This window comes from Pangasianodon hypophthalmus, chromosome 11 (genome assembly GCF_027358585.1).
Source record: "Pangasianodon hypophthalmus isolate fPanHyp1 chromosome 11, fPanHyp1.pri, whole genome shotgun sequence".
Lineage (NCBI taxonomy): Eukaryota > Metazoa > Chordata > Actinopteri > Siluriformes > Pangasiidae > Pangasianodon > Pangasianodon hypophthalmus.
Window position 1 is genome coordinate 26,477,959 of NC_069720.1, and position 17,194 is coordinate 26,495,152.

The following is a 17,194-nucleotide window of genomic DNA, read 5'->3' on the forward strand; positions in this document are numbered from 1 at the left end:
GAGAGAGAGAGAGAAAGAGAGAGAGAGGGAAAGAGCGCGCGAGCGGTGTGGCCGAGCGTGACCGCTCTCACGCGCGAATAAAGCCCATCAAAAGCGCATTAGCCCCGTTAGCCCGCCCTCCTCTGCAGCTCGCGCCGCATAATTGTATCTGGCTGCAGCACGCGCTGCTCCGCCACGATAGCGCCGGAAAAAGAGCGCGATGATGAATTGCTCCCCGGTCGGCGTTAGCCATGATGATAATTATTAATTTTCCCCGCGCTTGTCGTGTTGCTCGTGGGCTGGGCACGACAGCGCGCGCTCATTGCTTATCCTCGACGCCTCGCCGCCTGTGAAGGCCGGACACTTCTGATGACGGAAAAAACGCTCGTGTCCTTTTTTTTTTTTTTTTTCCCTCTCGCGCTTTTTCCATTTCTGTGCTGTCACGCTGCACTCGGATTGCACTGTGCTCCTTTGTTGAGCTGTAATCGCACGTGGCTGTGCTGATATAATAATAATAATAATAATAATAATAATAATAATGAAGACTGGGAGCGTCTTAGTGACGTGGGAAATACTTTTAAACACGTATTGCGGGTAAATTGTTAGGTGTTCCGAATACATTATTCTCTTACAACGAAATCGACGTCCATTTATGACACATTTACTATTTTTTTTTAAACCTACATGAGTATTTGCTTGAATGATTTAAAATTCATTTGAGGCTGTGAAGATTCATCAGTATATAACCTTCCTCAGCTGTTCCCTGATAAAGAATCCAAAATCATTATACTGTGTGCAAGAGTTCTCCTAATAAAACCCATTTTTAAAGATGCCTAAATGAGGAGAAGGTTGTTCTGATGGAAACCTCTGATGTAAGGTTAAGTGATCCTCTTAACAAATCTTCTTTAAATAATAAAGCATTTAGGAAACTGTAAGCATATATGATGTATAGAAAACTGCCATGTATGGTTGTACCATTATCATGTACCGTAACATTACTACACTGTTATACACACAGGTAACTAATCTGTATGTGTGCAAACTAGATATCTAGTAATAATGATAATATTGTCCACGTTTACAATTTATGAAAATTACATTACTTATGTATGACTTATTTATAGGCACTGGACAGATTCACTCTCAAGTATAAAAGATGCCAGAAAAGGCTGTTTAGATCAGTGAGAGAGCTATATTTAATTTGTAAAGAATGATGTATTGTTTGGACTGAAAGAACCCTCCTCATAGTGTAAATAATAATAATAATAATTTCATAAAAGGATCCTTTAGGTCTTTGTGCCACTAACATTAAATAGTTAAACATCCTAGTACTGAAAAGTTCTTTAGGGAATCACAAATGCTTCTTCTTCTTCTTTGCTCTAGAAAACAATTAATGTAAGTTTTAGTGTAAGTGTACAAATGTAAAGAAGTAAACAATGTAAACATACACCAATCAGCCATAACATTAAAACCACCGGCCTAATATTGTGCCACCAAAACAGCTCTGACCCGTCGAGGCATGGACTCCACAAGACCTCTGAAGGTGTGTGTGGTTTCTGGCACCAAGACGTTAGCAGCAGATCCTTTATGTCCTGTAAGTTGAGAGGTGGAGCCTCCATGGATCGGACTTGTTTGTCCAGCACGTCCCACAGATGCTCAACTGGGGAATTTGGGGAATTTGGTGGCCAAGTCAACACCTTGAACTCTTTGTCATGTTCCTCAAACCATTCCTGACCAAAACCATTGTTGCAGTGTGTCAGGGAGCATCATCCTGCTGAAAGAGGCCACTGCCATTAGGGAACACTGTTGCCATGAAGGAGTGTAACTTGGTCTGCAACAATGTTTAGGTAGGTGGTACGTGTCAAAGTGACATCCACATGAAGGCCAGGACCCAAAGTTTCCCAGCAGAACATTGCCCAGGGCATCACACTGCCTCCACCGGCTTGCCTTCTTCCCATAGTGCATCCTGGTGCCATCTCTTCCCCAGGTAAGTGATGCACACGCACACGGCCATCCACATGATGTAAAAGAAAACGTGGTTTATCAGACCAGGCCACCTTCTTCCATTGCTCCATGGTCCACAGTGGACAGGGTCAGCATGGACACTCTGACCGGTCTACAGCTACGCAGCCCCATACGCAGCAAGCTGCGCTGCACTGTGTGTTCTGACACCTTTCTATCATAGGCAGCTTTAACTATTTCAGCAATTTGTGCTACAGTAGCTCTTCTGTGGGATCGGACCAGACGGGCCTTCACTCCCCATGTGCATCAGTGAGTCTTTGGGCGCCCATGACCCTGTCGCCGGTTCACCAGATGTCCTTCTTTGGACCACTTTTGGTAGGTTCTAACCACTGCATACCGGGAACACCCCACAAGACCTGCTGTTCTGGAGATGCTCTGACCCAGTCGTCTAGCCATCACAATTTGGCCCTTGTCACAGTCACTCAGATCCTTACGCTTGCCCATTTTTCCTGCTTCCAACACATCAACTTTGAGAACTGACTTTTCACTTGCTGCCTAATAAATCCCACCCCTTGACAGGTGCCATTGTAACGAGATAATCAATGTTATTCACTTCACCTGTTAGTGGTTTTATTGTTATGGCTAATTGGTGTATGTATCGTCAAAGGTACACAATTATGTGTCTCAGTTAGCTCTATTTCATCCTGACAGTATACATGTTTACAAGTGTGTTTTTGGTCCTAGGTTTAATTCACAAATGCATGAATTTTTAACATCTGTAGTACGTGAGGGAGCGCCCATAATCTCTTATGCCCTTATGTCCTCACAATGTCGTAATTACAGAAAAGCGTGTGTGTGCGCGCGTGTCTGATTGTGTATGCCTCCTGGGACAGTTTAGCTAAAACGGATCATATTGTTACCACTGTTCCAACTGGGAATTCATTTTCTCGTAATGTTACAATTACAAGGACTAAAAGAACGTGTGTTTGTGTGATGAAATGTACAGCCTCCAGCAAAGACTACTGGGACGCCTGAGCTAAAGCAGGTCACAGCTTCATCATGGGAATGCAACTTTGCATTGCACACACGTGCACATTAAAAATGCACACGAAAGCAAAAATGGATAAAACAGAAAAAAATGTGCAGTACACACAAATATACAAAAAAAATAATTCACTTTCTTTGTCATGTGTTAGTGCGTACATATTGTTTGTGTGTATCGTTGGACGCATACATGCAGCTAATATCTATATTAATATCTATATTAATTACACTCATACACACACATACAAAGCCATAGGTATATATTATATTAATGTATATTTACATTCTGTAGCAGCAGAATTGCAGCATTGCTCCTCTCCTGTGAGAGAAGAGTGACTCTATCAATCTCACACACACACACACACACACACACACATACACAGAGTGGCAGTGATGCAGAACTAATAGCTTTTAATCCTGACACAGCTGACACCACTGTGCGCGCACACACACACACACACACACACACACACAAAGAGCACAATCAATGAGAGACAGAGCAGGAAGAGAAGAATAGGTGATGAGATGATTGGGCTTAATCACATATATAGAAAGCGAGAATGAAATGAAATGAAAAAGTTTTGATGCTCAATAAAGTTAAGGCATTTTAAAAACACTTAAATAATACTTTAGTGTAAAATGTCTCATATTTTATTAAGATAAAACATTTCAAAAAGCATGAGTGCACTGAACTATCGTGACATAAAAGCAACATTTCTTGAATGTTAATATCACATTTGAATATGTTTGAATACAACTGAAAAAAAGAGAGAGGGAGAGGCATTAATGTACATGTAAAACCAAAAATAACAAAATATTTTTGTTTTTACATGTACATTTATGCCCCTCTCTCTCTCTCTCTCTCTCTCTCTGTTTTGCTTTTATCCTCTCTCTCCAGGCTGTGGTGGGCTATTTTGATATTTTTTTTGACCGAGACTGCACAAACAAGGTGAGTTTGCTTTAACAGGAAACCAATTACAATTACACTCTCATGCTTTGCCTGTCACACCCGAGATGTTTTTTTTTTTACACACACTCAGCATTCGTCGTCCTCCATCAGCCAAACAGCACAGAAATAAAAACAGCTTTTGCGAGACAGTGCATTCACAGCATTTTCTATTTTACAACATATGCTGCTCATGTTCATATTGGTTAGTAAATGTAATTTTCATTCTAACAATGAGTACTTGGATAAAAAGGCATTTTAATCAGAATCAGTTCTATGAGATTCAGAAGATGAGTTTCGTATGTAAGGAATAACTTCATGTTATACAAAAATAATCTGCTTATACCACAGCGCTTTGGTACCAGTTACCAATTTTTATAACAATTTATTAACGAATGACACATCATGATTATACAGTTTCTTTTTTTAAATAACAACACAGGGTTTGTTTCTGTTTGCCATACAAGTCCATGTGAATGAGCTTTATGTCACAGTCCAAACCACTGTCAGAGCTGCTGTTATAGAAAATTAATCCACACCTTTGGATTCGAGAATTCAACCACGCTGTGGTATAATTGGTTTTTATCAGAATTGGAACTTTTTTAATCAAACTCATTATTAGTATCAGAAATGGTTTGACCAGGATCAGTTTTTATCAGCATCTGAATCAGTTTGATCAGAATCTGAATCAGAATTGGTTTAATCCAGTATTGTCTCTATCATCTTCCAGGTGATGTTCTCCACATCTCCTCACTGCACTAAGACTCATTGGAAGCAGACAGTTTTCTTTCTGGAGAATCCTATTCCCGTCCAGTCAGGTTTGTGAAACAGAATCACCATAATTTCTTTTTACAGAAATTTACAGAAACACAGAGACAGTTACACCAAGTCAAACCACAATGCACTGGCTGGATTGCGTTAGAAAAAGTGCTGTGAAAGAAGGATTTTTTTAAAAAAAAAAGGTGCATATGTATGCACAAACATACATTTACAAACAAATTACACAATGCTGTGAAAAAGTATTTCTCCCTTCCTGATTCCTTTTCTTTTTTTTTCCATATTTGTCATACTTAATGGTTTCAAATCTTCAAATAAAACTAGCAAGACAAAGACAAACTGAGTAAACACAAAATACTGTTTTTAAATGATCACTTCATTTAATGAAAGGAAAAAAGTTTGGTGGGGGCAATTACTTTTTCACATGGGTGATATAGGTGCTGCATAACCTTTTTCCTATAATAAATAAAACGATCCTTTAAAAACTGTGTTGTGTTTTCTTATGTTTTCATTTTCTTGTTACATTTTCTATGAGGATCTGAAACCATTCAGTGTGACAAATATGAAAAAAATATGGGAAATCAGGAGGGGCAAATACTTTTTAAAAATTAATTTAAACAATCTGCCCTGGTGTTGCTTGCTTTGGTAATAGAGATGAGTGTTAAAGATGGGAAATTGGAAAAGAAAATCAGAAGTTAAAAGTACCATTAAGCACAAGCAGTGCTAAAATGAAAAAAAAAAAAAAAAAGTTTCAGAAGTTTGAAATGATTGAAACTTTGGAAGGGGGTGCGTGATTATACTGACCCCCTGCACAGCCAGGTGATGGAGCTTTGGGAATGTTTCAGTTGAGTGGCTATGTACCATGAATGAGAATGGTCTGATTGGACATCATGTGGCTTCTTTCCCAATGCACTTTAATGGCAGTGCAGCAAAACAACAATGGAGCACCGCAACAGCAGTGACTGTATTCAGAGGAAGGATGGGGAAATTGGTGATTTACTTGATCTTTTTGTAAATGAATTGATTCAAGCATAACTGAAAGGAATCTAAAGAAACTGGGTAGTGTTTGAAACAATTCAATTCCATTTTGTATAGCGCTTTTAACAACGGCCATTGTCACAAAGCAGCTTTACAGAAATAAATACATTCAGAATATAAATTTCAAATTTATGAATTTAGCTCTAATGAGCAAACCAGACACAACGGTGGCAAGGAAAAACTCCCTGAGACGATATCAGGAAGAAACTTTGAAAATGTATATACTGGGACCAAATAACTGCATAAAATAATATATAAAATAAATTAAATATAAGCAATTTATATTTTACAATTTTACAGATTTACAATTGCTTATATTTAATCACTAATATAGCTAGTAGTCAGGTCATTATAGAGCATCATTACATTTTAGTCAGCTTAGTGTACTCCTGTCTGTTTTTTAATAGCATTCTTACGTGTGCTTAGTGTTATTACTATTTGATTCTTAGTGATTTCTTTTGTTAGCTTAACATATTAAAATCTGGTCCTTAGTAGCTTTCATTAGTTAGCATAACTTACTGCTGAATGTTTCTTAGTTGCTTTGCTTAATTAACTTAGCATATTCCTGTCTTGTTCTTAATGGCATTTTTATTTTACTTTTAGCTTAGCGTCGAACTATCTGGTTTATAGTGGCTCACTGTGAGAGGAATATTCGTGGTTAAGGGGAAGTTTGTGCACCCAGACAGTTGTGTGTGTGCATGTTCCCCTCGGCCAGCTGTCCTGACTGATGATAAGTCTGTCTTATCGTAATAGGAATCGGGAAAATGTCATCTGATGTGCAGATGGATGAAGTTCCACTCTGAGATTATAAACGACATTTGGCCCGCTATAAAAATTCTGTTGGGTCGGCCATGTTTGTTTTGACTCTGCTGATAACAGCATTGGGTAAAGAGGTTATGTGTTGTGGTTGGATGTTGCTGCATAGTCTAGTACGATAGATAAAGGAGCCAAGTGTCATGAATGACTTATCTTCCCAGTCCTTCACTTTAGATTTTCTAGCAAGATGTCTGATATATATAATGTGATTTTAAAATCCATAATATGTCTTCTCCACGGTGATGATTAATATAAATGTGTAGAAAATGCAAGATAGACATTGCAGAGTGTAAACATTCTTGTATCAGCTGATATTTGATAGGTGTTTATAACAGTAGCTTCTTCCATCATTGGGAGGTTTTTTTTTTTTTTTTGCATACATTGCAAATAAATAGCATGAAATCCACAATGGAATAGTAAGGGATTCCTAAAACATTGATGCACAAATGAGATGCCCAAAAATCTTCATCTTTCACAAATAAATTTTGTTTAAAATAAATGTTAAATAGAAAATGCGCTCTCCACAATGTAATGTAACCAGCAGATAAGCTGATTAGATTTTGTAAATGATCTAATGAGGTTAAAATGTCTGATTTTTTTTTCTTCAATAGCTTCTTTCCTGTTTGAAGTATATTTTAAGGGTATTTGAGACATACAAATTAATAAGAAGAAAGCTAACCGCACCTGCTGTTCTTGCTGCGACACAGACGGCCACGATTTGCTAATGTAGTTGTGATTGACAAGGGAAAGAGAGTATGCCCCTCCCACCCAGAGAGCAAGATATTTTTGACAACTAAAATTTTCCATGAAAGTTTTTATTATATACAGGGAATGGATGCATGCATGCTGACCCAAAAAAAAGAAAAGATAAGATGGAATTGCATTTTAATCTGTATTTTAAAAAAGGGAATGGTGAGGTAATTATACACCTTGTATATACACCTTGACTAACTATGAAAGTGTAACACCGTAACACCATAACCACTCTATAGATGAGCACGTGTTTGTACATTCCAAACATTTGTGAATCAGCCACTATCCCAGTGTGAATTTTGTGTAAATGGGTGTAGAACCCCGGTGTGGGAGAGTGTAGGGGAAGACTTGGGGGGCAGGCGGAATTTTAGCGGCGCTCCCGGCTCACGTTTATTCAGACCGCACTTTTCAGGAAACAAAACTTTCGCGGCTTTCACTCTGTCACGTTCAAGTTCACGCTTCCTGGAGTGTGTACGTGTGTACATGTGTACGTCTCTCTCTCTTACTTGTGGGTTACGGGGACCACTGAAAGCACAAAGAGACACAAATAAGTAGACTGCTGGTAATAAGACAGGGGTGAGAATCGTCATGCATTACCTGCTGGTTCGACCCACCTCCTCTCTGTCCACAGCTGATGCCCGACCATGCCCCCGCTGCCACATACATGGCGGCAGAGGTGATCTGCCACCACCATCTGCGCCCCCAGTCTATGGACCACCTTGGATTTGAATGACTTAAGTGCCAGAGACCCTTGATTAAACGAAGTTTCGAATAAAAGCGAGCCACGGCTAACTGATCGAGCAGTTTGTCGCTGCTTGGCATCCACACAAAAACAGACCGACCCATTGGCCTTGGGCCACGACCACCAGGCGGCTCCAGTCACTGTGGGACTTCTCAATTACTCCCATGTCAAGAATAGCCTTGAGTTCTTCCCGAACCACCTTTTTCTTGTGTTCAGCTAAACGGTATGGGCAGTTACATACAACCGCACCTAGAGGAGTCTCTATGAGGTCCATACGAATGGGTAGAGGAGAAAATGCATCGGAAAATTCCCCTTATGGCCTGGCAACTTGTGCTTTCTGGTGAGTTGGACTGCCCGTTTTAGACTTTCCTCTGGTCTTAGCTCCTCCCTCTTGGGAACCACCGTCACCAGAGCCACAGGAACCGCCCATCTCCACGGTTTCAGGAGATTGGGGTGGTATATTTGCAGTGCATTGCCTCTATCCTTTCGCCTGAACTCATAGTCGACTTCTCCGACTTGGCGTGTGACCTCAAAGGGTCCTTGCCACTTGGGTAGCAAAACGAGCAGTTTATCTCCTGGTGCAAATTCCTGAAGCCGAATACCTCTGTCATACAGCTGGGATTGACGTTCTTGCACCTGTAGCAAATTCTTCTGTGTTAATTGTATGGGGTTTTGCTCTCAGGTCAAGAACGTACTGAATTTCATTTGTGCTGTTAGAAGGTTCCTCCTCTCGATTTTCCCTAATGACGTCTAAGATGCTATGAGGTATGCACCCATACAATAATTTCAATGGAGAAAACCCAGTGGAGGCTTGCGGGACCTCTCGTACTGCAAATAACAGGGGCTTGAGCCACTTATCCCAATTTCGCACATCATCGTGAACGAACTTATGAATCATAATTTTCAGCGTCTGATTAAACTGCTCCACCACTCCATCTGTTTGCAGATGGAAAACACTGGTGCGAATCAATTTAATCCCTAATAATTCGTAGAGCTCACATATTGTCTGTGATATAAACATAGTGCCCTGGTCATTCAGGATCTCTTTCGGGATTCTGACTCGGGAGATAACACGGGAGAGTGCTTCCGCAACACTGAGTACTGAGAGTTTGCCAGAGGCACTGTTCCAGATATCGCGTTGCATAATCCACCAGGACTAACGCAAAGCGATATCCTCATGTGCACCTTTCTAATGTTCTGACAAGGTTCATGCCAATTCTTTCAGAGGGGACCTCAATTAAGGTTAATAGGCTCAATGGTGCTTTTTATGTGGCCGGCGGATTCACCAGCTGACATTCCCGACATGCCACACACCACCTGCAGACGTTGCCACAAATGCCCGGCCAATAAAAATGAGCCATTAGACGGTTTAGTGTCTTATCCTGCCCTAAGTGCCCTGCCATCGGATTATGATGAGTTGCCTGGAATAACATTTCCTGATGGCTCTTTGGGACTAACATCTGGGTCGTCCCTTATTTAGTTAGAGTGTCCTCTGTCACTTGATATAACCTTTAATAATCTTTAATAATTGAAAAATATGGGTGGGAGAGTGCAACATTAGGCTGAGTTTGCTGACCATCAGTTAGTCTCGCTTGGTCGAAGGCATGCCTTAGGGGAATCCCTGGCACGGGCGGAGGGGCGGAGCCCTCCCCACCCTCTGTGTTCCCATGATGCAGAGCTGACATCAACAGCCCCAGCACCACCTCCCTAGCCAACGCTGCACACAGTCCGCTCCATGCCTCACTACTGCAGGACCCATCCACAAACATTTCCCGCACTAATGTCTGAAACCCTGGACAGTTTGTCCCAAGAATTAGTGGATAGGTGAGGTGAGGACAAACCGCCGCCTCCATGTTATACTTTTGCCCCTAAATTTAATACTGACTGGCACCAGTGAATATCTGTGAACATCCCTGCGCACACAACTCACCTTCACCAATAGTGCATTTCCCAATGCCCTGCAGGGGAGGCCTGCAGTGCGTCAGGGATCCGGATCAGTATTCCCTCTTTAATGAAGGAACACTAATCCTGGAAATGCTCGGCTTTCCCACTGCACCTGCAGACCTGCCCAGGCTTTGGCCTTGTCCTAGTGGGTGCAGAAGGTTCTACCTATGTAGAGACAGAGGAAGCTAGAGGAGACAGAGAGGTAGCAGCAGGGAAGGACCAATGGGGAGGAAACCAGGTTTCGGGGAGCTGGGTCCAGGGGAGGAGTAGGAGAGAGGGAGGAAAATGAGAGATGCCTGGACCAGTGATCCTCCGCCAGCTGCACGGCTTCGTCCAAGGATGTGGGCGGTGCCCCTATGGTGTCCGGCCGATGTGCTGCGTAACTGCCCTCTTGACGCTGGAATACTCTAGCTGTGTCCATGGCGGCAGCTGCTGCCTGGTGAGCTGGGCTTCCCCCAATAGCAAGGGGAGGAGTCGTAGAGCCCATTCCTCCTCCAGCCATCCCCACGCAGCTGCCACACGCTTGAACAGGTCCAGGAAAGCCCCCCGGATCATCCTTGGAAGCCATCTTTGTGAGTGTCATGTGTGGCACGGTGGCAGGGGACACATCTGGAGGTGTGCTGTGCTGCAGCAGCTTCTGAAGTGCCCGCCAGCTCTCAGCCTGCTCCTGCGTGAGGGCTTTGAAGCGCAGCTGCTGTTTGTGGCACAGGTCGAGGAGCGCTTGATGTTGGGTTTAGTGAAGGGACTTGACGATTTTGGCTAGAAGGGAGGCTTCCATGCTGGCGTCGGAGTCTACTTCAACCCCGGTGTGGGAGAATGTAGAGGAAGACTCAGGAGACAGGCAGAATTTTAGTGGAGCTCAAGTTTTTTCAGACCGCACTTTTCAGCGCATTTTCAATACTCAACAGGAAACACAAAACTTGTGACTTTTGCTCCATCAGATTCAAGTTCATGCTTCTTTGCTTGTGTGTGTGTCTGTGTGTGTCTTGCAAGCTCTGCCAAGCGGTCTTGTACTCTGTCTCTCTCTCACTCGTGGGTTACAGGGACCACTGAAAGCACAAAGAGACACAAATAAGTAGACTGCCAGTAATAAGTCACAGGCGAGAATCATCACGCGTTGCCTGCCTCCTCTCTGTGCACAGCTGACACTCAACGACGCCCCTGCTGCCACAATGGGTTTTCCATTCTTTACTTTGCAAAGGGGCATATGCCAACATTGTGTGTTTATACTGTATTTTCTCTTTTCTTTTCAGTAATAGATTGAAAAATCCAGAAATTTAAGGTGTAATGCCTGAATGTGAAGGTTGAAAAAGAAATACTTATTTGTGCACTCAATCACTAACTCCTTGGTTAACTCCAGTCCAGTAGCTCTAGTGTCCCCTTGTCTCTCATCTCACACTGTTTACACACTGATGGGATTTTAACAGCACTATCTGGGCTTTCTTACAGCTCTCACTAGGTCGCACACACAATGATTCCCATGTGAGGACACTTCACAAGAATGGCAAATTTCTCAAAGTCGACCCAAAGGCATCTCATATCTTGCAGTGCCAGGTGTCCTAAAACCACACCTTTACCTCAAAAACACCATTTGCTTTATTGAGGGGTGAGACACTTCTGTTTTTCCATTGTTAAAACAGTATACATGCATTCATGTTAGATCTGATGCCAATCCACTGTCACAGGTCAATATTAGTTTGATGTTCCTACATACGGATAGTGCTACATTTTTTTGACAACACTGAAAATACAGTTATAATGGTACACAGTATGCATAGCGATCAGAATGTTATCGTGTATGAGATCCCTCGATGGTTATCTGGTTCGTAGTGTCATTGGCTCTCGGGCACAATCTGTACAGTGTTTGTGTCAGACCTGCATTTGAAAGAAAGTCCCAACCCAATTGCTGAGATGTCATCAAATTTTTCCTAAATAAACAGCCTCTTGTTTCACGAAAGAGCTAACACACATGCACTGCTTTCATGCTACCGTGCACATCAGTGTCTAACTTGCAAACCTTACAACACTACCAGCAGAACTAGGCATTCAGAATAAATAAAGACTGCCATCATCCCTACAGAAATAAAGGCACAGTGTGATTGAATCAGCAATCAATCAATCATGGAAAACAATATCAGAGTTCTCTGAGTAGAACTTCAGTAGGATCCCATAATAATGCAGAAATGATGTCCGATCACAATTTATATAGAACCTGTGTGACAAGGAAGTGTAAATGTACCAGGTGCATGTTATGCAGGGTATGAAAGGGGCCATAATGGCTAATAACCTAATATTGATTGAGTACACTCCTCTGAGGTCTGTTATCGTCCCTACTGCTTTCGCCCAATAAGAACATACTAGTGAAGAATGACTCCTGTTAGTGAAGTACATTTCAGAGCACTAATGAGAAAGGAAGCAACGTTATTTAATATATTTAGCAGACGCTGACAAACATCCTGTGAGAAAACCCTGGCGGAAACGTCTCACTCTTGAAGCTCTATCAATTAAATCACCTTCATTTGTCATGCTTTAGTTTATTTGCATGGATCATTAAAACTAGAAAAGTTATCTCGAGGGTCCTCGTCTCCTGGAGTAACCTAGACATCTATTTGGCCAAAAGAACTTCCCATGATGCTCAGCGTAGATTTCCATTATGGGTTGCAGGACTATTCTTTTTTTTTTTTTTTTTTACTAGTCAACCAGTAATTAAAAAACATAGACAACTTGTCTTTTCCATAGTTAAAGTAAAAACTGTTTCAGGACATCACTATTTTCAGGCTGTTTTATTTGAGCAGCAAAGATCACGCCACACTGCCCTTCAGTAAACAACCCCACACGTTACACATTACATTTCCAGCTTCGGTGCTTTCTTAGGCTACATTAATAAAGCCGTGTATGAAGTTACCCTATTTAAGGCTCTTCAGATGCACTCTTGTGGACGAGCTGGTGGCTCAGCTGAAATCACCGATTAACTGAGAGCACAGCATGGAAACTCGTTATAGTTTAATGATGATAAAATCCTAGCTTACTGATGGATGGAGGATGCAATGTCTACAGTAGCGTCTGGGGGGTTTTAACGCCAAGTTCATATCGAGCCTCAGAGGTATCCAAAAGCGAGTCTTGATCGGATTTGGGCTGCCATGCTAAACTGATCTGGCTCTAATCTAGCTGAGTGGGATCTCACACGGTCTCGCTTACACCTCTCAACCTCATTTAAAAGTGATATCAAAGTGTTATTGGTCCGTTAAAGTAGCGTAGTCTTGTGCAGTTAACTGTTGAATTGGCTTAATCTAGAAATGTTTTCAAACCTTTAAAGTACATTTAGCTGCTTTCTTTAGCACTTCTTTATCTGATTAGCTGTTTTTTTCCCCCACTTCCCAACTCATTGACATCCCCACAGTGAATGTATTAATTGACTAGTCTGTGTAATCCCTAGCAAGCTACAGGCCTCACTTGACTTCTCAGAAAAGGTCTTTCTTTTGTAATGCAGATGCTTGTAGGTCCGTGAGGTGTTTGAGTAAGCTGAACCTGGATGAAAGGAGGGGGAAAAAAGGATGAAGGAATGGATGAAGGGATGTGAGGAGTGATATGGGGGGGATTAAGGGCAGGCAGTTCATAAAGGGAGGTAATAAAAAACACACAAAAAAAGTGTTCTCTCAGGAATCCTTATTTCCTGGAGTGACCAAGAGTCTGTTTAGCTATAAAAAAAAAATCATAATTTGTGTGTAAATCTATCTTGATGCTTAATAATGGTCAAAAATGCTCAAAAAGTAGGGAGTGTATTAGTGTCATGTACTAAACAGTGCACATGATTCCCCAGTGTAGAGAATAGGGAGTAAGGTGGGAAACAGGGAAACATTTAGGAAACAGTCCAGGAAACTAAGACATTAATGGTGTACACAGTGCATACAGCTGCAGCTGACAACATTCAGGCTTATTCCACTTTAAAGCAGGCTATTTTAACATGAAGTGAATAAAGGGTTACATTTATGCTTTGACTGCTGGGCAGTTGTGTGTGCGTGTGTTAAAAACAGGAATGTTTTATCGCTCTTCGTTTCTCATTAATGCCTCTGTCGCTCTTGGTTGGTTTTTCATGTGTTTAATGCAAATAACGTCATGATGGACGACTCCTTCCCCCCCCTTCAATTCCATGCATGGGCAACGTCCAGCTCACAGACAGCCTTAAGATCCTCCAGAATTACTCTGTTTAATGAGATTCTGCTTATGGGAGGCCTAAAGTTTCATTTTTGGGAAATATGGGTAATGCTTTCTTTGAATCACTATAGCATGGCGATGAAAAATAATAATTTTATGATGACAGATATGTGATTGCTTTTCTCTTAGTATGACGCCTCTAATGTAGTTCTGGTCAACAATTATAAAGATTAAGGCTCGGCCTGTACGTACACTTCACTAGGGCCTTCTCTATTGCACTTACCCTAACAATTTTACTTGTACAGAACGAAATGTATTATTTATTAAAAGAAATTATATTTACCTTTCTTTTTCTTCTTTTTTTAATTTATATTTATGGGTAACAGTGTGTGGAGCAAGATAACATCCTCTGAGATATTACCATGGCATCAGTTGTGTAATGATGCCCTAAAAAAGTAGCTAAACAAGATTACAGTCAGTTTTTACTATACAGTCATGAGGAAAAAAACGTGTACACTGTCTGCAGTTTAAACGCTATTCAGTAGACATGGTGTAAGAAAGATCATGCTGCTGCTATATCGTGGTGTTCTTCACCTTCACCTCATCCTTGCTCTCGTATGCAAATGTGCTTTTAATTTTAACAATTTTTTAAAACTGTTTTTAATTTGGGTAAACAATGCTTTTAATAAGAATGAGATGGTGTATCAGTAGAATCATATATCCTGAAAAGGAAATCAGAAATAGTTATTTCATTAGCACTCTGCCATTGTGGTAAAGATAATGAGATGGATTCATTGAAACCTGCTTTAAGATTCTAAATGCCTTTTTTAAGATAGAAAGGAGTGTTTTTTTCTTAAAAAAGGGCTAAGAGCAATCCTCTAAATATTTCACCTTTAAACAACATTCTAAAAGGTTCCAAGTTAAATAATTGAATGATTGCACTGCTGTTGCAGTATAATGTGCCATTTAACATTGTACATTTAGAAAGTGAGAAGCTGTAAAGCTGTAAAGAGATACAGAACATAAATGTTTGGTTTAAATGATCATCTCAGTGCTTCTTCAACTCTCTCTCTCTCTCTCTCTCTCTCTCTCTCTCTCTCTCTCTTTACTGTAACAGTAATACTCTGTCCTCAACACTTCTTCTTTAACAGCAATGAGAAAAAGAGAGGAGGATTTTTTTTAACTTGTTTGCTAATTGAGTAAACATTCATTTACCCCCAGCGGTGGAACATGAACTTAATCAAAGTGATTATCTGTTTTTATCATTGATGCTGTGTTCTCTCCCTCTCCCTCTCCCTCTCTCTCTCTCTCTCTCTCTCTCTCTCTCTCTCTCTCTCTCTCTCTCTCTCTGATTTGTGAAGCGGCTCCTCCTCCTCCATCTGGAGCCGACAGGCACGTCAGTGATCCTAAGCCAGAAATCATTTTTTTTAACATTCTTCTGTGTTGCATGTTTGATGATTGCAGTGATGCTGTTTTGTATGTAATATTTGGTAGTGTTAATCAAATGTCTTTATTTTATATTTATGTGTTTTACTATACTTTTGAATGCAGTAATGGATAAATTTGATTACATGAACAGTCAGGGATAACAACATCTACAAGTGGTATTACATAATAGTGTAGTTATAGTTATTACAGTGGTTAGAAGTAGAGCAGTGTAGTTCTTCTTTTCTTCTTCGCCTCCTTTTATAGTGCTCTCTCCTGGGAATTTATGATGTTTATAAACTTTACACTTTTTTAAAAAATATTTTAGAGGTTGAAATTCAATAGAATTACACCAGCAATTTATGTTATGTTTTATATACTATATACAGTAACTACTATATACCGTGTATGTATCTCATCTTATATACAGAATATTATTTATATTACACCTGAGTAGTCAGAACTCCTTTATATTGGTATTTGATATGTAATTAATCAGTTTTGATCTATGACTTGATAATCAGTTCATCTAAATACTTGTACATGGTTTAATAATGTTGGTTGATTTTTATTAATTTTCTCAGCAGAATTCACTATTGCAGATCTACATACAGAGGAAATAGTGTATTGATTGAATGTTTCAGCTCATGTTGCATAATTCTAGACTTATCTACTTATCTAATTCTAGCTTAATCTACTCTCTCTTTCTTTTTCTCCCCTTTCCATATCCAGGTGACGAACTGCCAGGGCGAATAACAGTCTGTAAAAACAGGAAGGACCCGCGAGCGTTAATTGTTACGCTAAACATTGCTGATTGGAAGCAGACATACTGTGTGCAGTAAACCTCAGAAACACTGATGGTTTTCATCATGGGGCCAAACTGCTTTTTGATCAGAATTGATGTAGAATCATTTTAGTCTGCAATAAAACTCTGGCAAAGAATTTGGACTAGTTGTGTATCATTATAGAGTTTAGATGTGCTTCTCTTTCCATTCCATTAATGACACTTTTTTCTGTCATGACTGAATGATTGAGTTTTCTCCTTTAGAGCACAAGCCATTCAGACCACTTCTCCTGAAACATTATAATATAATATATGAATGTCCAATTGTCTTTAGGCCATTTTTCTGCAACTGTTTAAAATTCAGCTGCTGCACTTGAAAGTGCTGATGTTAGATTTATACTTCACTGATCAGCACTGCTGATGCTAAAACTCATCTTCAAACCACATCATACATAGCAAATTCTACAGTGATAAACAATAACTGCAGCTTTTGATGTGCTTAATGAATTGTTTTTCACATGAAAGTCTAAGGAAACTCTTTGTAAAATAAAATGCATTTCTTTTAAACTAATTTGTATATTTTCTCTATTTGGTATCAATTCATCTTATTAAAGGAGTGGCAGTGTGTTGCTGTATAGGTTGTATCTATCACAGGATATGTATTTTGTGTGTGAAGTGCATTTTGTTGACATACATGGTTTGGCTTCACTGCAAATCAGTTCAGAGTTACTCTGACTGATCACCTTTATCCTATGATAAAGTCCTGCAATCTTAGGATGTCATCCTCTTTCCCAGGATGACAGGGTCCCGATCTACAGAGCACAGAATG

General features: G+C 40.4%; 1 protein-coding gene across 1 annotated transcript in view; it reads left to right on the forward strand.

The window, feature by feature from the left end:
- prmt3 (protein arginine methyltransferase 3) overlaps window positions 1-16,529 on the forward strand; it is a 61,567-nt gene extending 45,038 nt beyond the window's left edge. The window contains exons 14-16 of the mRNA XM_026910021.3: window positions 3,884-3,934; window positions 4,662-4,749; window positions 16,314-16,529. Of these exons, the coding sequence (XP_026765822.1) occupies window positions 3,884-3,934; window positions 4,662-4,749; window positions 16,314-16,423 (249 nt within the window). The 3' untranslated portion in view covers window positions 16,424-16,529. The remainder of the gene's footprint in view (window positions 1-3,883; window positions 3,935-4,661; window positions 4,750-16,313) is intronic.
- The last annotated feature ends 665 nt before the right edge of the window (window positions 16,530-17,194 follow it).